General features: G+C 38.2%; 1 protein-coding gene across 8 annotated transcripts in view; it reads left to right on the top strand.

Moving 5' to 3' along the window:
- Positions 1–22,418, top strand: part of TIAM1 (TIAM Rac1 associated GEF 1) — a 260,834-nt gene that overhangs the window by 124,537 nt on the left and 113,879 nt on the right. For 7 of the 8 annotated variants that reach the window (XM_060770440.2, XM_060770445.2, XM_060770442.2 and 4 more), the window contains 2 exons: positions 13,380–13,552; positions 20,870–21,849. In XM_060770440.2, coding sequence (XP_060626423.2) covers positions 20,881–21,849 — 969 coding nt within the window. In that variant the 5' untranslated portion in view covers positions 13,380–13,552; positions 20,870–20,880. Of the gene's footprint in view, positions 1–13,379; positions 13,553–17,237; positions 17,291–20,869; positions 21,850–22,418 lie in introns of all 8 variants that reach the window. The other variant, XM_060770443.2, reaches the window with a different exon arrangement.

Raw genomic sequence — 22,418 nt, 5'->3', positions numbered from 1 at the left:
TTAGGATGTGTAATCTTCAGACAACTCCCATAAGAGCCTTTCTTCCACCATATTTTTTTAGGGCTGGGCTGGTTGAAATCAGAGGTTACCATTCTTAATCCAAGCATCAACAGAATTGAAATGAATGAGTTTTAAGCACATGCAAGGAACTAACTATATGTTGTGCAGAAACATATGTAATAGGACCTGGATGCTCTTCTGTTTGTTTTTGGGTTTCAGGAAGAGGTGGCTTGTGTTGCTGAGCTGGAGGAATGGGTTTATTACTACTACTTGCCCTTCCTCCTTGAAAATTTGTGTTGGTCTTCCAGTGAATTCCTCCCGCCTCCAGTTCCTTGCATGAGATGGGGGGAGGGGGCGCAATAAATTCAAGTTTGAGAGAAGAAAAGTTAAGCAATCTCCTGACCCTTTCTGTTTTAGAATAGGTTTTCCCAAAATTCAGAAATTCTGTTCATCACCTTATTTGTGTATGTAGCAAGATTGCACAGATTGATTATTGAAAGGCCACAATAAAGAACTGGCAATGTTACAGTGGGATCTACGAAATAGATAGATATAAAATTTAGCATCTACAAAAACTGATGGGAAGATAAGCCTGAAAAACATGTTGAAAATCTTCAGGGATTTAAGATTCAAACTGATAATTAACCAAAAGTACAAGAAACTATGGCAAACATGGTTGAAAATATATATATACATGTGCCAATTACATGGCTGAAGAGGTCTGCGTAGTCCAGAAAAAGAAACTTTCCCAAGTGCTGCTATTGGCAGTAGCAGTTAGACAAGGCATGAGCAAACTTTGGCCCTCTGGGTATTTTGGACTTCAACTCCCACAATTCCTAACAGCCTACCGGCTATTAGGAATTGTGGGAGTTGAAGTCCAAAACACCTGGAGGGCCGAAGTTTGCCCATGCCTGAGTTAGACAGTGCAGGTGGAGCTGAACTGGAGACCAGGTAGATTATTTTGACTGGATATGATCTATGGGACTTCTGCATCTGACTCACCTGTCAATGGCATTTTAGTATCAATGGATTCTTGGTGAATTATTCCTTTGTTATCTTGGTGTCCTGCCTTCCTTCAAGGAGCTCATATTCCCAGGTGGTCTGTCATCCATGCCATGTGGAGGCCCACAGCTAAATGGCAGCTGTGATCTGACTTCACTGTCTGTCTTCTGTTCCCTGGGCTGTTCTCAATGGGCCTTTTAAGAATGAGAATGATAGCTCCTTTTCAGAAATGAACTGCATGCAGGTGCAATCCATAAAGCCAAGCAGAGAAAAGTCTGCCTTCCTGATACATGCCATAGTTTATTGTGTTTGAAGCTGTCGAAGAAATTGGAATACTGGTTTGAAAGTGGCCAGATAGGAAATCCATTATGAGGTTTCCATGTTTTAGAAAACCACATTCTTCAATTCCAAATGGCTTTTAAGTTCAGACAACTGAGACAACCTTTGCTAATCTGGAAGACATTTATAGAAGAACAAATTTCTTTTTTCACAGATTTATTCTTTGGTTCCATTGTTTTCATGAAGTTAAAACCTAAATTAACGATGAAAGCCACAGACTTAAATGCATTAAAACAAAAATTCCTTGTGTTGTGGTTCAGTCTGGTTGAAGTAAAAGGTTATTTTTGAAGCTGAGATGGAGGGAGAAATCTGACTAGTTATTTGGGGAAATTAGAAACATTTTGCTTTTTTTCTTATTCTTTTTCAAAACAATGACATTTTTTCCATTTGCAAGCTACATTCCAAGTTTTATCCTACATAACTTGACTGAAACTGTAGGTGTTAATTCACTTCAATAATCATCAAACAAAAAGCATATATGGAACATTTTCAAGGCAATACCTGTTTAAAATATTCTAGAGGAAATTTATGGAAGAATCTGCTTTCTTTTTCACAGATTTATCCCTTGGGTACATTCTTGTGCGAACAAGTTCATTTAAAGTGAAGATGTGTAATGATCTTTCTACAGTCTATTAACTTCAAGTGGAATATAAAAAAAATCATCTTTGTTCTTAATTCTTCCTCCACCGCACAATCTCTGAAATGAGCAAGTCGCTTTATTGCTAGTTTCCTTGTATTTATTACTATACAATTGGAAATCAATGGTATTTTTTGTAGAAGTGTCTGGTTTTTGTTGTTGAATGCCCTATGTCTGAACTTTTCTCTAATTTTACAAACTGGTGGAGGACCACAGCTTATACTTTCTCCACTCCTTTGCCCTCAAATAAAGTTAAATTCACACTGGACTAGAGCTGTCCCTGCCCTTGAAGGCTTAGTGGTATTGGATTTTGGCAATGCTCCTCACCTACCTCTAAATAAACAGTCCAGAACTATTTTCTAGCCCTGAAATCTGATAGAAGTTTATATAGAATAGCAGGATTTATGAAATTCTGCAAAATAATAATACAGGCCTAAGTCCAATTCTTTGTTCCAAGTATAGTAGCTGCATTGAATAAATGGAATTTACAGAAGCATTGTCATATCAAGTTCTTATTGATTTAATTAGAGTTGGAACTAACAGTTGGATTCAGGCCACTGTATCACTATTCAAGTTGCCACATCATTTTGAACACGTAATGTAATGTTTTGAACATTTAATGTCTGCAAAAAAATAATAATACTGGAAGCCATTTTATTCTACTTGCTTGTGTACTTTGTACAAATTCTGAGAAGCCATACCAGTTTTACATGGGATGACATCATTTACATGCAACTTATTAGGTACAGATGAATGATTGTTGTTTTGTAACACCAGTTCATATTTTCTTCTCATCTGAGTAATTTCAAATCTAAAGGACTGGATGTGTTAATATGCTGTAGCAAAATGAACAAAATGTCGTGGGATCCTTTTATAGCAGGTATGGGGGAAAAGTTAAACAGTCAAGACTGTTCTTGAGCAACTATCCATTTTTTTAAATTTCAGTTCTTAAAACTGTCCCCATATCAACGGGAGAGGAATCAGTTTTGCCACAACCCCGGTTAGACCCAGTACTGCTCTTTATTCAAACAGAAAGTCAATTTCTGTTTTCTTCTTAAGGCACCAGATCCTGTCTGAACTTGGAAACTAAGCAGGGTCAGCTCTTGTTATTATTGGATGGGGGACTGTAAAGCTATATTTGAGAAGAGGAAACTGGCAAAACAACATGTGAATGTTCCTTGTAATAAAGATCATGGAGTCAACATAAGTCAAGGAGTGATGTGAAAGAATATGCACACACACACACATGCAAAGATATCATTTTCAGTATCTCTCTTGGTGGGGGGACAGAAAATGAACCACCCTTTGCATTTTTGATGAGGGGATTTTAAAAGAACCAAGAATGAGAGGTGCAGGTACATAAAGTTGTCTGAGATCCTGTAGCCCTTAAACCAGGCCTGAGTAGAAGGTGGAAAAACATGTTTTGCTAGATTTCAATTAGATTATCGAGGAGCCCTCAGTGGCACACTGGGTTAAACCCTTGTGCTGGCAGGACTGAAGACCACCAGGTAAGAGATTCAAATCTGGGGAGAGTGTGGATGAGCTCCCTCTGTCAGCTCCAATTCCTCATGCGGGGACACAAGAGAAGCGTCCCACAAGGATGGTAAAACATCAAAACATCCAGGAGTCCCCTGGGCATCATCTTTGCAGACGGCCAATTCTCTCACACCAGAAGTGACTTGTAGTTTCTCAAGTCACTCCTGACATGAAAAAGTAGATTATCAAGGATTTGTGATCTCTAGTTATTTAATAATAGCAAGAAGAAAACAACCCCTCCCCAAAACTCAAGTTGTACTTTTAAATTATGAAAACATTGAGAAGGTGAGGGGAACCAAGAGCAGGTTTCCACTTAGAAGTACTGTGAACACTATTCAATTGCTAGACACAAATAGGACGCTTATTCTAAAATGTTTTTTGCCCCAGATTCCACTTGGCATCATAGTCATACAGAATACCAGTATTTTTTTCAGGATGTTGTGCTACTTCTCATTTATAATGTAGGAGCTGGAAATAATATAAAGCCTGGGTTACTTACCAAATTAATGCTCAGAAAACAATTACCACTTTTCTGCCCTAAAGGGCCAGCTGAGCCAGTGTACAGTAACATGCAAAAATGCTCTTCAAAACCTAATAAAATGTCAATAGGCAACTGTGAAATTTTAAAAAACACTTTTTAAAAACCCAATGGAATTAAATTGTAGGGCTGCAGCCAGCCTGTTTGGTGCAGCTACACAGAAAGCCCTGTCCTGTGCACTCATACGTCTAGCCCACCATGTGGAAGTGACTTAGAATCATAGAATCCTAGAGTTGGAAAAGACCTCGTAGGCCATCCAGTCCAATCCCCTGCCAAGAAGCAGGACAATCACATTCAAGAATATTATCCTGTCTAAACTAGCAAAAGAACAGTTTTCTCAGCTATTCTAAGATAGAAACGGATGAGACTAAAACAAATATGGTGAACTAGTCTTGCAGAGCCTATTAGAGGAAATCCCAACCACTGAATGCCACATTATAATTATTTTTGCGCAACGTCCTTGCAGATGTCCAATTCTCTCACAGCAGAAACGACTTGCAGTTTCTCAAGTCACTCATGACATGAAAAAGGCAGGTATTAGATTGGGGAAGACTGACATATGCATGCATATAGGATATTCAGAATCCGTGTGTATTTTTTTTATCACAATGGAATGGGAGGTTTCTGCATATGTTCCATTAAAATGGATAATACCAGTCTCCTCCATAGTGGCACAGCCTCCATTGAAAACTGTCCAGCTTGATTTTAGACATTCTCTTTTGTACCAGGTGCTGGTACTAGTAGTTGGAACTGAACTTCAGAGAGAATATTAGGAATTTGGGTTTACAGACCTCCTTCAAGGTTAAGCCAGTTGCTTAAAGGATGCAGCCAGTATGTACCTCCAAGTTAAACTCTTTGTGAATAGTGTAGACATTTATGCACATAGGTTTCATCTAGGCCACTTTATTATATTTGCATAGGTTAATTGATGTATATGTACCCCAAGTATATTTCCAATAAATAGTTGTAGTGAAATTAAATAGCATCTAGAAGTGTACATTTGCGAATTTGTGGGAACAAAAAGGATGGGTGTAAGGCTGGCCTGAGTGAAAAATCGTTCCCCTAAATCTGCATTTTGCAACACAGCAGACTTAGACTCTAAGCCAAAAATAAATTCTCTGATTTGCTTTGCTTTAATTTGATTTGATTGATTTCCCTAGCACTTGCTCCTTCTTATGCAATGCATTGTCATTTGTTTTTCTCAAATTATTACATAACATAGCTTCTCATCGCTTTTCTCTCCCTGTATCTTAATATTAAGGGCACAGAATGATAAGCCCTGAAGGACTTTTCTTTGGGACTGCTTTCACACAGCATTGATGAAATGCCACTTTTTATGTAACCATGTCTGTCCAATCGTTGAGACTTCTTAATATTTAGTGATTTAAAGTGTTTGTGTCTCTGGGAATATTATACCACCATCGATAGTCTTTAGGTATACATAAACGTCTTCATTAAAGCCCAACAACTTCAGTGACCAAACAATAAAGTGGGGGATCTTTTCAAGTAGTCATGGGAAATAGAGGAAGTTATGGTTCCTTTGTCTGAGTGAAGTATGGTCACGTAATGTTAGATATAGTACCATGCATATTTTTGAGCTGCTTGGAGAAAAATGTGGGATAAAAGTATGCTAACTATCTAGGCAGAGAAAAAGCAAGGAGATTCAGTGGTAATCTTCAGCCACACCAGCTGGTTGAAAAGCACTCTCAGATTGCTACTATGGTAAAACCAAAACTTAGACAAATTACTTTTTTTAAATTTTACAAGGAGAATGAGTGATACTGATGATTTTCTGTATTATTATTTGGCAAGAGGGGATAAAACTTCCTATTAGATTTGAACATTTGTTAGATTTCCACACATTGGACATGCTGGCAGATGAATTCTGAGGGTTGTATTCTATACTGGAAAAACATTGTATGAAAGGAGCTATGGAGGAACCTGGAACACTCCTGGCAATTCGACAGTATATGTTTTTTAAAAGCTACAGTGACATAAATAGAATAAAAATCAGTACCTCTTAGACCCAGCATTTATTTTTCTATGCCCATTCAGCACCACACACCCTCATTGCCCTTGCTCTGTATCATATTGGGAATTATTATCCAATGTATACAGAGAGTACTAACATCATATTCACACTGTTTGCTCTTTATGATTTCATTTTAACTGCCATGGCGTCACCTTGTAGGACCCTGGAGTTTGCAGTTGTGGTGGTGGTGGTGGTGGGGCTGTACAAGTCTCTCAATGGGAATTCTTGGTACCACTCTTTAAACTGCAGGTTGGAGCCATGGCAGTTCAAGTAGAATTTCAGTGGTACAACTACATTGTGTGAACGAGTCCCAGTTTGAGGAAAGTTTGGAGATGTAACAAGAAAAGCATCTCTGCCTTTTCCACATTACCAAAGTAGTGCAGCCTTGTCTTTACATGTTTAGAATTAGGGAGGTGTTCCCTTGTGACTCCTGCTTAAATGAATACTGCCCTCTTTATAGTCTGTTACTAATATCTATTTCTGATTTTGCTGATTTTAATTGTTTGGAGGATGTGACCTGCCAGTTATGCAAAGATAGAGGAGCTTCCGAGAGGGATAATTATCTTCCTATTTATAGATTAGTGTAGGATTGGTGTTCATGCTGGAGGAATAATTTATCTGACAGGTTTGTCTTCGGTGTTGTTTGCAAAAGTTCCACAAACAAATGCAGCTGTGATTTTATACTATTAAAAACCCTAAAAGCATCAGATCCTGTCCGATTTTGAAAGCTAAGTCATATCAGCCCTGGTTTGTACACGGATGGGAGACTACCAGTGGATATCATGTATCATGCACTGTATTTCAGAGGAAAGAACTTACAGAATGGCTTCTGAGTATTTCTTGTTTAACAAAGTCCTATTAAATTCATGGAGTTTCCATAAATTAACACATAACCTGAAAGCATGCATGCAGGCTCCCCACTCTTCTTTTGCTCTTTCTTAAAGATTTGTGATTTGTTTGAAGCCTGATATATGTAATCATCACTTACCAAATTCACTGACTTAGAAGAGAAATTATATAGAGCTTCCAATTATCCCAGTGGTTTGTTTTGTAGTGGAGCACTTAAATGCTTTTATAATAACCCTTTCTTATAATTGACACACTTTGCACTGATACCTCACGAATACTTAACCCATAAGCAAAAAATCCTTAATATGATGTTCCAACATGTTACTGAAATTCACCTTGTAATGTGTTGGGTCATTTATGTCAGAGGTAATCATCGCACTTAAGTCAACATCTCTAATGTCAAACTAGAACTTATCTGAGGAGGAATAATGTCTTTCTTAGTGATACTCTGGAACCAATGGCAAAAAGATCTTCTCCCATGTGATAGGCTATGGATCAATTGCTTGAGTGTGTAAAGTGCAGTGGAGCCTTTGGAACAGTGGTTTTCAACCTATGGATCCTCAGATGTTTTGGCTTCAACTCCCAGAAATCCGAACAGCTGGTAAACTGGCTGGGATTTCTGTGAGTTTGTAGGCCAAAACACCCAGGAACGCACAGGTTGAGAATCACTGTTTTGGAAGATCACGTGTTATTGCTTCCAGCAAATAAAGAAGCAAGCTGTTTATATGCTCCAAAGCTTTGGATGAAACTGAATAGGAAAAGAACAAATGGGCACACAACCAGGAATCAGGTGGGGGAAAGGGGTTGAGATGGCCAGAAAACAAAAGGATTCAGCAGGACATTGAAATGAAGCTGATAGCCCCTGTTTACCAGATTAAAGCTGAAATGAAATCAGGAAGCCAAGTGGATACTCATGTTAGACCATAGTACAACTGGGAGACCTTGGCCTAGGAATAGTAAATTAAAATATTAAACTCATGCAAAACGTGGTTTAAAAAGGTTTTTCACAATGAAGTATTTCATGATGGTTTATGCTATGGGAATGGAGGATTTGCAAAAAAATGTATATATAGAGGGCTGGCAGATAGAAAACCAGAGAGGACTCCTATGGTGGTTATGTAAAAGAAAGCAGGGCTTGTCAGGCATGAAGCAACATCTGCTGAAACCTTCTACACAACCACAATAGGTACAACAGCTATCTCCAATTTTCATTTCGGCAACCCTGTTAGTGAATGTCATCTGTGACATTAACATCCATAGTGTAGTACTTGACATTGTAGTTTTCTTTGGGTCACAGAATCCCCCAGCCATCATAAGAGTTGTAGTAGTACTTGACATTGTAGTTTTCTTTGGGTCACAGAATCCTCCAGCCATCATAAGAGTTGTAGTCTCAAAAAAGCTACTTTTGAAAGTTCTTCCATTGTGTGTTAGGCAAAGAAATGCCACTTTGTTTTACCCAAATTCTCGGATTTGTAGGTGGTTAAATGAAGAGCCTGATTTTCTATTTAAACTAACATGTCGGTTCTGAACAACTGAATTATTAATTTACTACTGAAGTGAAAGAGAAGGACATCTTACGATGAAACCCTTAATTTCTGCTAGCAAAAGCTTGGGGCGGGGGTTGAAAGCTTGACTGACAAAGTATTGCCATTGGGGAGGGAACTGGGGAGTTGTATGTTTCTGAATGGGAGGGTTTGCTCCTAGAGGGGGTGAAAAGAAATCATACCCTTGCACCTGAGCAACGTTGCCCTCCAGCTAAACGAAATTGTCAGTTGCCACATGAAAAGAAATTTCTCCTACGAACTCAGCTGTTTGGTTTAATTGGAATGTTGCTCTAGTAAGTCCCATTCCACCTCTCTTGGGAAAGATCCCCCACCCTTTTCCTACCATTTGGAGTTGAGCAGTCAAGAGAGTTATTTTGTGTTTCTTTTTCCTACAAAGAATCTTTTTAGTCCCTATCTGCCTTTGATAATGGCATTTCTTAGAAAGCCCCCTTCTAAGTTGAGGTGAAGTGACAAAAACCATCTTATGTGCTGCTGGCAAAGACAAATTGCTCACTAAATCTGTCGCTCTCTGTATGTGCCCCTTTTTTCCCTGGGCACATTTAATGGATTCTAAATAACTAATTATGGAATAGTAATACAGGTTGAGTATCACTTATTTGGAAATTCAAGATATGAAACATTCCAAAATCCAAAATTGTCCATATAGGTTGTTGAGATAATTGGATATTTGCTTTCTGGTAGGTCAATGTACACAAACATTGTTTCATGTGCAAAATTACTGAAAATACTGTATATAAAATTACCTTCTGGCTACATGTATGAGGTATATATGATATATAAATGAATTTCTATTTAGACTTGGGTTCCCATCACCAAGATATTTCATTATGTATATGCAAATATTCCAAAATCTCCCAAAATCACCAAATCAAAAACACTTCTGGTCTTAAGCATTTCAGATAAGGGGTACATATCCTATACTACTTTAAGGGAGCCAGTGTGGTGTAGTAGTTTGAGTGTTATATGAGGAAATGGAAAGCCACTGCATGACCTTGGGCAAGTCATACTGGCTTAACCTCAGGGGAACCTCCCTTGAATAAGACTTGGCAAGAAGAACCCTATGAGAGGTTTGTCAGAAGTCAGAGTTGATTTGAAAGCTCATAGAAACAACAGTAGATCTCTCAAGAGGTGTTCTCAGAAAATCTAATATCAATATTTCTAAATGTGAAAAGCTTGTTATTTCTTTATTGGCTAATAAATGTTACTAAATATTGGCAGGGGTTGGATCAGATGTTCCTAGTGGCCACTTCCAACTCTGATTCTATGAATGTACACTTATCCTACTGTGCATGCTATGCTTGTTACATTTTTTAACAAGCATAAATTACTGCCTTAATGATTAAAATTGATATAAGAGTAGCAAATAGAACAGTGTTGGAAGTCCAACAATGAGTCTTGTGATACATTAAAGAAGAACATATTTTATTTGGCATATGTTTTTGTGGATTGCAGGTGTAGGCTGCAGTCCTCGGAAGCTTTTGACAAATAAAAATTGTTTGCCTTCAGTGCACTATATCATTCTGTTCTTTCTTTTGCAGTAGATTAACATGGCTGCTCCTTGCTCCTGGAAATCCTTAAAAACAAAGAATTGTCTAGCCTCCTGAGTGTTTATTTTTTCCTTTGAAATAATATTTTTGTACTATTTTGAAGCACTGAGATTCCAAAGCTTTGAAGCCATACTGCCAGATGGTTGTGTCAGAGCCTTTGGGGAACAGTATCAAACTTTTACAGAAAGGGAAAAGGAAAAGTTGTAAATTAAGAGAAAGATTTATTTGCATTCTTACAAGAGAATTAGCATCAGTTGAACTCACTGGAAATTGCTTCTAAGTCAAATGTTTAGGATTGCGCTGTAAGATCTCTACTCAGATTTGCTGAGGATTAGTTTAGTTCAGACACAACACCAAAAGTATGTTTCAACTTTGCTGACCAAAGAATCTGTAGGATATACCAGTGTATTGACTCACCAATCCACAATTGATTCAATTATTTTTTGGTTAATTTTACATTAGCAAATTTTAGGCTTGCACAGTTTTTTCTCCTCCTCCCCTTTTTCCTCACGTGCTGAGATTTTTTCTTCAAACTTTCACATTAGGGTTCTACTTGTCTTGCAAATAGGTTTGCAAATCAGAGTTTGATTTGAGGAGGAAGAGAATTGAAATCATGGCCCATCTATACTGACCATTTCATGCAGTTTGAAGCTTCCCACAAAAGCACCTGAAAGAAAGCTTTTAGTGTACATCAGTGCTCTTCGCTTGGAGTATTCCTCATCTGAGCTTCACACGGGTTCCAGGATTTCCTATGTATTCATCTATACAGCAAAACCACTTTCTTTAATACCAGTTTGAAACTTCATGAAATAGTCAATGTAGTCATGACAGCAGAGGAGAAAAGACAAGCACATAAGAGGGTTTGCTTCTAGAACATGGCCCTACAGCCTGAAAAACCTACAACAACCCAGTGATTACAGTCATGAAAGCCTTCGACAATATAAGCACTTAAGAATCTTCCATTTGGTGCCAATTCATTGTTTAGTGTTATACAGTATCTAAATCAGGAATGATGAATGTGTGGCTCTTCAGATGCTACTGGGCTGCAACTCGCATCATCATCCCTCTTGACTATACAGTTAGGATCCAGCAGGAACAATAACTGAAATGCCAGTTATTGCCTATCCTTGGTTTAAATGGCACATTTATTCTGGAATATCTTTTTAAGACCCATGGGAAATTATTATTATTATTATTATTATTATTATTATTAGTAACTTTATTTGTATCCTGCTAGCATCTCCCAAAGGACTCAATGCGGCTTACAAAGGCCAAGGCCTCAAAATACAACATAACAGTACAAAACCTAAAGCAAATTAAAAACAATTAAAGCAATATTAAACAACAAGCAATAAACAATACATCAAGACACAATAAAACTGGGCCGGGCCAGAGTAATGGGTACAGAATTAAAAGTGCTGATGTGACAGGTGATACGTAAAGATTATAGGATAAGTGCAGTGTGCAGCAATCTCAATTCTAATAAAGTGCTTCTGGGACTTGTTATTGGAGTTTTCCTATTCTGGAAAGGCACATCGGAACAGCCAGGTCTTCAAGTTCTTTCTAAAGACTGCCAATGTAGGGGCCTGTCTAAGATCTTTGGCGAGGGTGTTTCAGAGTCGGGGGCCACCACAGAAAAGGCCCTGTCTCGCGTGCCCACCAAACACGCCTGTGACGCTGGCGGAATCACGAGCAGGGCCTCTCCGGATTATTACCTTTTGTGAAGGCCCTTTTATTCATAGAAGAATTTATAGGACTTCTTTTGCTCCCTCCTTCAGCTAGCTATCTAGCTTATTTATTTATTTATGAATGATACCGCATACAAGATGCAGGTGGAAGAAGACTTTCCTGTAGAACCTTTGCTTGTTAACATGAATTCAGCCTTATAAATTGTTGGCAGCTGGCATGACAATAAGTCTATTTCAGTATAAATGAGCTTATGAACTCCTTTTCAGAGCTCAACTGCAGTTTAAAGATGGGGAGCGGAAGAAAGGCACAAGACTGAAAGAAATAGACTTTAGTGTGTGTATGTATTACTAAGTTTTGACCCCATAGACATAAAACCATGGAGAGAACTGTAAACTTAGTCTGAATTCTTCCAAAATATATATAAAAAATAGTTAGGGACAGAACATTAAGGCACACATTGGAATGGTCTCTTCTCATAGTTATAACTACGAGAATTCGGGTAGCAGGCTTGACAGTAATTGCAATGTTTATGAGAACTGACAATGGGCAGGCTTTAGACTAAGTCTTGGGTGCTGAATTGGACTTGGATATGACTATATGGTTGATAATGTTTTAAATGGATTTTTAACCTAATGTTTTTATCTAATGTGTAATGTCATGGTATACTGTGTTTTTGTATGTGCTGGCATCAAATTGTTGCCAGTGTAAGCCACCCTGAGTCTCCCCCTCCCGGGGGGGGGGGGAGGGGGAGCAGTTTGAGAAGGACGGGGTACAAATGCTTGAAATAAATAAATAAATAAATTAATGAGTCTTTATTGAGTGTCCTTTTTCTCAGAAGTAATCTTACTCTGAAAATGACATTTCCCCCTCAAACTCCAGTGATACTGAGATTTTGTTGGTGTGATCTGAGGCTTGAACCACAGTATGATAGATCTGTCACATCTGTCTTGCTTTGGATAACCTCCCTGCATTGACAGCATAGAAAAGAAGAATTCTGCCTTTGTGGTTTCAACATAAAATCCCGTGCAAAAGCTGCCATAGACATGCCCCATTCTGTTAAGCAGCAAGCTTATTTTGTCTTGGCCTATACTGTTAGCTATGTATATAATTGTGCAATTTCTTTTCATGGAAGCCAGTTAAACCAGTTCCTCCAATTGCTGCCCTTTTAAATTCAGTTTGTATTCTGAACATTCGCCAATGCAAAGGCATTTCAATAGCAATCTTTCTGTTTCAAACCTCTGCCTCCTTTCTTTGCTTATCTCACAGTTACAATCATTGTATAGGAATGTATGAAGATGGCATAGAAGTGATTCTCATCTTGAACTTCTTTTTCAGTTTCCCTCCTATCCTACTCTTGTTTGGGGCTCTTGTTTAACCAATATATCTTGAATTACTAAAAATATCCTGTGTGTTATCTAAATTGCCTGTGGTACCACCGTGCCCAAAGTGATATTTCAGAGCAAGCAATATTCTAATCTGTCTCCCCCTTGCAAACACACAGAGGTTTATAATAGAGTAGAAATATAATTGTTTTAGGTAAGTGTTGATGTTGTCATGCCTTTTTTTTTTTTTTTGCAGAAAGTAGAACTTTATCTCCATTTTGGCTAATCCTTTTGTTTTGCTTCTCTTTTTTCTTCCCCACCAGGTTTTTGGCACATGTTCACAGGCTCCGACAAGACAGTAATGGAGTCTGTGAGTGGCAGGTGGTGACAGATTCTGCAGTTCCAGTAACTGTTCATTTTGAAAGCATTTGTCATTCTATACATCTAAATTCCACACTTCTCTCACCAGAAGTCGTTCTGGGTACTGCCTTATAAGGTACGTATGTTGCATGCATTTTCCATGGGACTTTGCTTGTACAGCTCACATTATCTCATTGAGCTGTACAAAAAACAAGAATCTCCACCAAGCTGTCAATGATGCTATCCTCATCCCCCCCTTTCTTTGCTTCCTAATTTCAATAACTGCAAGACATTTTACGAATACATTATATACTTCAACTTGAATTAAAGTGGATTATAAAATGAAGTATGTAGCCACAGACTTTTGAGTTGTTTTATTATTATTTTTTGAAATACTTCATTCTAGGGAAATGCTAAAGCAGTTTTTCAAACTGTGTGTCGTGACACATTAATGTGTCAGATGAAGTGTGTGGGTGTGTTGTGCAAACATAACAAGAAAGGGCAAAATCTTGGAAATATATGTTATTATCTTACAAAATCATATGTTTTAAAAAATATAAATGAAAGTTTCCTTGAGATGTATTATTTTCCATATTTCATTATTGCAATTTCTGTATGTCTATATTTCTTTCTTATAAAGGATTGGTTTAACTTCTGGTTTGCTAGTAAAACCAAATTACTGTTTCATGAAATGATGCATATCTAAACAGTGTGTAACAATATGAAATGTCTGGAAAGCTCTGTGCTAAAGGATGATATTAAAATTTCTTTGAATTCCAACAATAATATAAAAGAGTTAATATGAACTTTTAATTCCTTCTCCCTCTCTGGCTCCACTTTATCTTATGCATGATGTGAAGACATCAACTATATTGATAACAGCAAATCTGTTTTTTTTTTTCTCACAAGAGTTAAGTGGTCCCTCTTCTGGTTGGGGTTGATGGAAATTGTGCACCATGATAGTAAGCAGAGAGCTAGATGTTCTCTACTCTGCTTTATGTTGGAAACAGCAACCTTCTGAAGCATCCAATAGTTATTTGTTATGCATATCATTCAGATTTCAATACAATTCAGATTGTATTGGTATGCAATTTTGCCTTAACTCATTGTTGTGGGAGAGGCTGCAGATCATATGATCAGGTCTGGGCTTGTTCAGGACTCAAGACTCCATTTTAGAAACAGTACAGACAGTTTAAACTTCAGTAGAAACCATTTGCTTTCAGATGCCAGCAGAAACAGTATGCTTAGAGACTTCAGTAGAAACAGTACAGTTTAGAAGTTAGTTGAAATGTATTGCAGATACTCTATTAGACTCTCAGAAGAGAGATGCTTTGGACTATGGATTATTGATTCTAAGAAAGCTTCTCTATGTTATCTACTCAGGGAAACTACTTCAAATCTATTTGTAACTGGATTGATATGCAAAGTACCTGGATGCTGAATACATGAAGTTTATGAGTAAACCAACTATGTTACTTTTAAAGATGTCTACTTATTTTTGTCTCTTGAGAGCATGATTTAAAGGAAAATATATTTTAAGAGAGAGTAGATGTTTTTGGGCAACTAAAAAGAACCCTTCTGAAACTCTGCTGAATATATATATGTTTGTGCATTGGCATATTTTTGTCCCTAGCAGTTCAAATACATACCTAGGTACATCAGTTTAACAGCTGAGAAGCCTATGCTGAATGCTGGTGAGTGCCATTTTTCCAAAGGTTATGACTTCTAAGAAGGCAATGCCTTTCCAAAGATCATAAAATCTCCAAAAGGTTCTGGAGATTTTCATTTTACAAAACTTTAAAGCTACGTCTGTCCTCATCACACAGTAAGGAAACAAATATATTTATTTAGATTCAAAAGAGCATGGATAAGGCAAGTACTAAATGAGTTTCCCTTCCCATATTTTTGCAGCTTCCCTCCTGGTGGCATGTTTGCTAACAGAAAAGCAAACAGTAGAAAAGTGGTAGGGCAGAGGGAAAAAGACAGAGAGAATAAGAAAACACTAGTTTTTGGCAATACAGCTCTCAGAGCCCCCCAGCCAACCTGGCCACCATACAGGTTGGATGATTCTGGCAGCTGTGTACCAGAATATAACTTTCCCAAGCTTTTAGTCCAGAGGAGGAGGGTCAGGTACAACAGCAAACCCAGCTCCTTTTCACTCTTCGTTTGTAAATAAGAGGGACCTAATGTAGATATCCTGATGCCGTCACTCTGTAGTTTGAGCCTGATGTTTAACATGTATCAGCAGATGGCTGTTTTGTTTTGGGTTTTTTTAAAAACATAGAACATGTTGTCGTTTGCTTATTTCCTCCCATTTTCACAGTCTTAAGCTTTGTTTCCAACAGAAAGTATGAATCTAATGGCAACAGCCTCCCACCAGAATCTAATTTTAAATTTGCAATCTGTTGTCTTGCAAGGTATTTCATATTTATTGTCGACGTTCAGAAAGTCTGAAACTTCAGCAATTTAAATTAACTTGATTTTTAAAAATGTTTCCTGAAGGTCATTATTACGTTAACAGGGGAACAATCCCAAAAGGATATTATGGAAATCTTTTATTTAGAGTCCTCACAGAAGAATTGGGTATCTGAACTGAGATAGACAGATGTGATGAAGGATGGGGATTTAATCTAGTAACATCTGGAATGCCACAAGTTCACCAATCTTTATCTTAAAAGTTCAGTCACTATTGAACATGTTATTCCGTTGGAGCACCACTTTTAGAATCCATTGTCCAGCATGGTTATTCAAGTTCTAGTGTCTATAGAGAAATAAGTCCCACAGAGTTTATTGAGTTCAATGATTTCAGAATTGAATGAGCTTGAATGGTTTTTGGATCAGACAGGCAATTGGAAAGGTCCATTATTACAGATATACTTCAGCCTAGACCCCGGTGAGGCAGCTGGTTAAACCACTGAGCTACTGAACTTGCTGACTGAAAGGTCGGCAGTTCGCATCTGAGGAGCAAGTTGAGTTCTCGCTATTAGCCCCAGCTTCTGCCAACCTATCAGTTTGAAAACATGCAAATATGGGTAGATCAATAGGTACCTCTTTGGTGGGAAGGTAACGGCACTTCATGCAGTCATGTTGGCCACATGACCTTGGAGGTGTCTATGGACAATGCTGGCTCTTTGACTTAGAATTGTAGATGAGCACCACCTCCCAGAATCAGAGACGACTAGACTTAATGTCAAGGGGAAACCTTTACCTTTACTTACCTCAGATGATGAAATAGTTATATTCTTGGGCATTACTTATTTTTAAGATGCATGAATTCTATGGCCAGAAATAACATGGAAAGAGTAGAGATAAGTTCCTATACCAACAAAAAATGAAGAGTAGGTTAGCATCTTTTAGGAAATGTTTTATTCAAAATTAAAAACGTGGACATGTGAAAGGAAACAGCCTGGTCAGGTAAGCCTTTCATAGCTAAATAAAAACATCCACAAAACATCCACAAAAATGCATCCAGGATTTACCCCCTCCCCCCGCCCCCGACCTCTACTTTCATTATGACTTCTATTTTAGTTGCCAAATATATAGATATATTTTTAACATCCTGTGGGGAACTAGCGAGGCAACTTATATGCCCTCTTCCCTTTTCTCTCTGTTTTGCTGTTCATTCGTGCTCTGTAATAAATTCTAAAGCAGCAGCTGCTCATCCTGCCTGATTTAGGTAGGTACATCTAGCAATAGACTGGCCATAGTAGAATCCTACTCTTCCGCAGCTCAAGCTTAATGCAGTATTTATTTCAGAAACACTGTTACAACCTGGTGCCTGATGTTGGTGTTTCTCCGGCCACTCTTTCCCACTCTTCTAGTGCTGATGCTGAAAACTTTCCCACTAAACAAGGGGCGAGAAGAAATGGGGAAGGTATGGTTGGTTGTGAATAGATTTTGTAAAAAGAAGCTTCTTTGTCAGAGGCTTTGTTAATTGAAATGCCTCGCAATTAGTCTTTAAAGTCATTATGCTGCACTGGCTGTTTTATGGTGGCCATACAGTCTGTTCTGTTTAAACACGGCTTGTACTTCAGCCCTTCAAATAGTCCTATAAAGCTTGGATTGTTCCTTTCTTAATTGTGAGTTTTATTTATTTTTGTTATGTTTCAGTATTTGAACAATCCCAAAAAGAAATTAAATGGCCAAGTTGCTATTAGCTGCACTATTTTAAGGGTTGACTGCTTACAGCAGAGCAGTGTTCTGTGGATGTCTTTAACATGTGCTTTTGCTTGCTAAAAACCTCCCCATAAAGCCCTCTGTTTTCCAAAGGACGGAGCAGCTATTAAGTCAACCATTATCGCTGGTGTGGGTTGTTGTGGTAGGGAATGCATCACTCCTTGTAGGAAAGCACTTCTCCTATAGCTGTTTTTATTATTTTTTAAAAGCTCAATATAGATTATTCTTAGGTTATTTCTGTCAGACAGAGAAGGGGAAGGTTTTTAAATTTTGCATGATCATGTCCATTATTTATGTTTGCGTAGGATTCATTGCATGTGCTGAACTGGCAAATAAGATTCTGTTATTTTACTCACCCAGCAAGTGGCTGCTTGTCGGGTTTTTTAAAAAAATACAATTTGTGTAAAATGAGCAGCTTCTCTTTAGATAAGAATCTTTGTGCTTGTTTTGTCCCCAACTGGTCATGGCATGGTGATCTCATAGTTTTGAGGATGACCTGTCAAAGTATAGATCTTTCCATCTTTAAAAGGGTGGAGGTGCAATTGGCTGTTAAAGTGGAAACCATTTTAGTGGGAAGGTTTTATCACTGTAAAACAGGAATGGGCATTGCGTTTGCCTTGAAATGTAACTCGACTGCAGGTCTTCACAGCCTTAGTCATCATAGCCAGTGGTGAAGAATTCTGGGATTTGGAGTCCATTTGCTGTAAAACCACTCTGTAGACCTGAACATATGGGCCATAGAGGATTTATTTGTCACATACACCTTCTGTCTTTGATTTTGTGAGCTCAAAGTGGCTTAGAGAGCTTCCCCCAAATGTTATTCTTACAACTTGGTGTGGTAGGTCAGACTGAAGAAAAGTGACTGGCCTCCTGATATGCTTTCTGGTTCAGCATAACTGGTCCAGCACGGCAATCATTGCACTTCATTGTCCATCCATTCTCAGGAGGGATGCAATGCTTCATAAATATCATTCTCCTCAGCAAGAATTTATAATCTGACCCACCCACCACTCTTTCTGAAAGAGTTAAATGTCACCCAAAACTATATTTTTGAAGACAATTTGTAGTTGCACATTTATTTTGTGCAAAATTGTAAATGGTTTTTTTTTCATGGAACATGGCATTTCTGCAGATAAATGTTACTGCAGAGGTAATTATGTTTTCTGTGTGAAAATTGCATTTTCTTCTTCTTTTAAGTCCGAAACTGTTAAAATTCCCACCTGTTTAGGATTATTATCAGGGTTCATATGTTAACTATTTGAAAATATTCTTTTATATCATTCCTACTTCTGAGTAAACAACATGAGATTAAGTTGCAATGCTGTAGCTTTCATGATGTAGATTAATTTTTGAATGTTTTAAGTGCTATGTTTTGCTTGCACTTGGGATGTTTGGGAAGTAGTAAAAGGATAGTTTATGTCACCTTTTCAAATTTTGGAAGTTTTAGAGAGCAAACATGTAAGCTGAGTTGAGAGTGTTGGGAGATGCTCTTATGCCAAATGCTTGGAGAAATAATCAGCAGCAGTGGAAACAGTGATGGTAAACCCCTATAACAGATTTAGGATTGGGTGATGTAGCTTCTGGAATAAAATAGTATTATCCCTGCTGTTGAAAGAATAGCAGACAATAACAAACTTACATGGAATGGCAGTCATCTGGGAGCCTTGCACTGTTCAGACGCTGCTATGAAACACAATACTTGAGGTGAGGCAGGGTTGCTTTTTGCACCTTCTACAGCTGTCTTATGTTGCCCTGTTACAGAGTTGGTATGTTATTAAAGAGCAAAGGGATATAGGTAGAATTTTTAATACTGGAAAGGTGTTGTTGACAGCTGTAACTGATGGCTTTAAGTAAAAGCTGCTGAAAAGAAACTTCTACCAACTCTCCCCCAGAAAAGTGTGTAATTCAGATTTTTTAAAAAGTGCCAACCTAGATTCCATAATAAGCAGGAAGCAGACTTTGGCAGCTGATATAAATTAAATTAAATTTTGCATGGCTTCATATATTTTGCATAGATTTTTCTAAATGTTCTTCTGTTTTGCATAATGTAGGCTGAAGACAGATGTATTATACAAAGGGATGTTTCAGAGCTGTGAATGTGCTTTTGGTTGTCATTTTATATTGGCTTGTCTTTGTATTCCAGCAGGATAAACACTGATTGGTTGTTCTTGCCTTTTCCCAACTACCTCTGTGGTCAATCCTGCTTTTGTTCCCATTTATCCTTTCTCTTCCAGTAGGGCAACAAACTTTTATTGCAGACAGGGATCAAGCAATAGAAGTAGTGCAGTCTCTCCTGTGTCTGATCCAACTCACAGATGTGCCAGCAGTAACAATGGGGAGAGGGCAGAAATTGCACATTAGAATTAGATTCTCGAATCATCTGAAGACAGATTTTAATTCCCTAAAAGAGTGCAGTGCAACCCTGTGGGGTACATATTTGTGTTTATATAGTTATACAGCCAGAGCTTGAAATTTTTATTTTTTAGACTATAACTCTGATAGAAGTGACTTTACCCATTTCTATATGTAACTGCATATTTCTATTTTTGAATATAGTCTGCTTCTGCTTATTAGAGCTATATTAAGCCTGACTTTCATACTACCCAAAAAGTAATCTAAAAAATCCTGGTTTTTGAGGTTTCATTTGCTGTTACCCACACATTCTCAAGCCTGTCTTCATAAACATAAGGGCTAAAAACTGCTCTGTTAAAACATGAAAAGATTTTAAAGAATATTAATTCTGTAACCAGTACCATGTTCCATGCTTTTCAGCTTTCTTGGAGAACTGTAGGAAATGCACATACATTGTAGCCTGTTCATATTTCACAAAGAATCATATGGTGCTTCTGTCTTGAATACACATTTGTATATAGAATTGATAGTCAGTATGGTATAGTGGTTTGAGGGTTCAACTAGGACTTATGAAACTAGAGTTCAAATCCACATTCATCTATAGAAACCCATGGGTGACTTTGGGGAAATGATACCTTTTCAGTTTCAGGGGAAGGCAATGACAAACACACTTTGAACAAATCTTGCCATGGACACCCTGAGATAGATTTACCTATCATCTAAGTCAACTCAGGCAAACAACAACTCCATACAGAATTATGTCTATGTCTGCTATGAACACTGTCTTACGTCTTATGCCAGGACACTATTGCTGTTTCTTTTTTTTTCAACCGCTAAATGTTGTCCATCCTTTTTTTTTTTTAAGTAGGAGAAAGCCCATTTTTGAAGCTTGCATTTGGAACATTGATGTTTCCTGTTGTTGCAGATATTACAGCCATGGGAAATGCAGAGAGCCAAAATGTAGACCATCAGTTTTATGGAGAAAAACATGCTAGCTTGGGCCGAAAGCATACATCACGTTCTCTTCGCCTTTCGAACAAAGCATCTCGCCGGACCAGACACGCTTCCTCAGGAAAAATTATTCACAGGAACTCAGAAGTAAGCACACGATCTAGCAGTACTCCCAGCATCCCTCAGTCCCTGGCAGAGAATGGCTTGGAGCCTTTTACCCAAGAGGCCAACTTGGAGGATTTTGGAAGCCCAATCTGGGTAGACAGGATGGATGTGGGCTTGAGGCCTGTTTCTTATCACACCGATTCCTCTGTCACTCCCAGTGTGGACAGCAGCACAGTTCTCATGGCAGCCTCAATGCAGAGTATGCCAAATTCAGAAGGAGGGAGACTTTATGGAGATGAGTCGACGTACTTGGCTGAAGGGGATAGTAGGCAACATTCATATTCAACAAATGGCACCACTTTCTTGGAGCCGCTGAGTTTCAAGAAGAAACGTTCGAAATCAGCGGATATCTGGAGGGAGGATAGTTTAGAATTTTCACTCTCTGATCTGAGTCAAGAACATCTGACGAGCAACGAAGAAATCCTCGGCTGTGGTGAAGAAAAGGACTGTGAGGAGACACGAGGGAGAGAACCTGGCAACAGTCATCCACCGTTGGTCACCTGTCAGCGTGCCAATTCCATGAGTGACTTGTATTCCCCTCCAAACTCAAGCACTACCATAAATGGTGGCCCGCGAAACACATTAGGGGGGTACTGCCGAAATTTAGTGCCTCATATACCAGACACTGAGAAACACAAAATGTCACCAGCCACAATGGAGAATATACCTTCCTACAGTAATTACAACACACTCCCTTGCAGAAAATCCCATTGCCTTTCTGAAGGAATCACTCACTCCAAATTGAGCCACAGCAACAGCATGCATGGCAGACGTGCAAAAACGACTCAGGTAAGAGAGCCATATGTTATTTAATTTGCAGTTCACTGAAATGCTCATACACACACACACCTTAGTTTGGTATATGTAATCAGTGTTTACTGTTGGAGCCTTATTGTCTAATCAAGTAATGATAAAGTTAGGGATGGAACCAAAAAAATTCTGATTCATAATAGAATTTGGTTTTTAGATGTTTTTAAAAATCTTGCATGTGACTTTTTTCCCTTGAGAGTAAAAAGCCATGCTATTTGAAGAACCATATCTTCTCATATAAACCTGTTTTATCTCTAAGATCACTTAATCACTTTCTGCCAACAGAACCCCCTAAGTGAAGTACAAGAAAATATATTAATGATGTTAGTTAAAAACAAATTAAAATTATTTTAAAATACACTTTTTACAAGCAGAGGCTTCATCTACCACTAGCTTGACAAGGATGGGGCCATCCTCACTTCTCTTGGGAGATAGAGCCGCAATGCAGGTACTCACCAGTCAAACATCTTGGAGTTACATGACCCAAAACTTTGATTTATAGGGTCCTTACACCTCCCAACCCCATACTGGGCTTGAAACAGCATCTA

Source organism: Anolis sagrei, chromosome 3, assembly GCF_037176765.1.
Source record: "Anolis sagrei isolate rAnoSag1 chromosome 3, rAnoSag1.mat, whole genome shotgun sequence".
NCBI classification, from domain to species: Eukaryota; Metazoa; Chordata; class Lepidosauria; order Squamata; family Dactyloidae; genus Anolis; species Anolis sagrei.
Note: the sequence above shows the minus strand (reverse complement) of the source record. Positions and strands in the feature narration are given on the sequence as shown.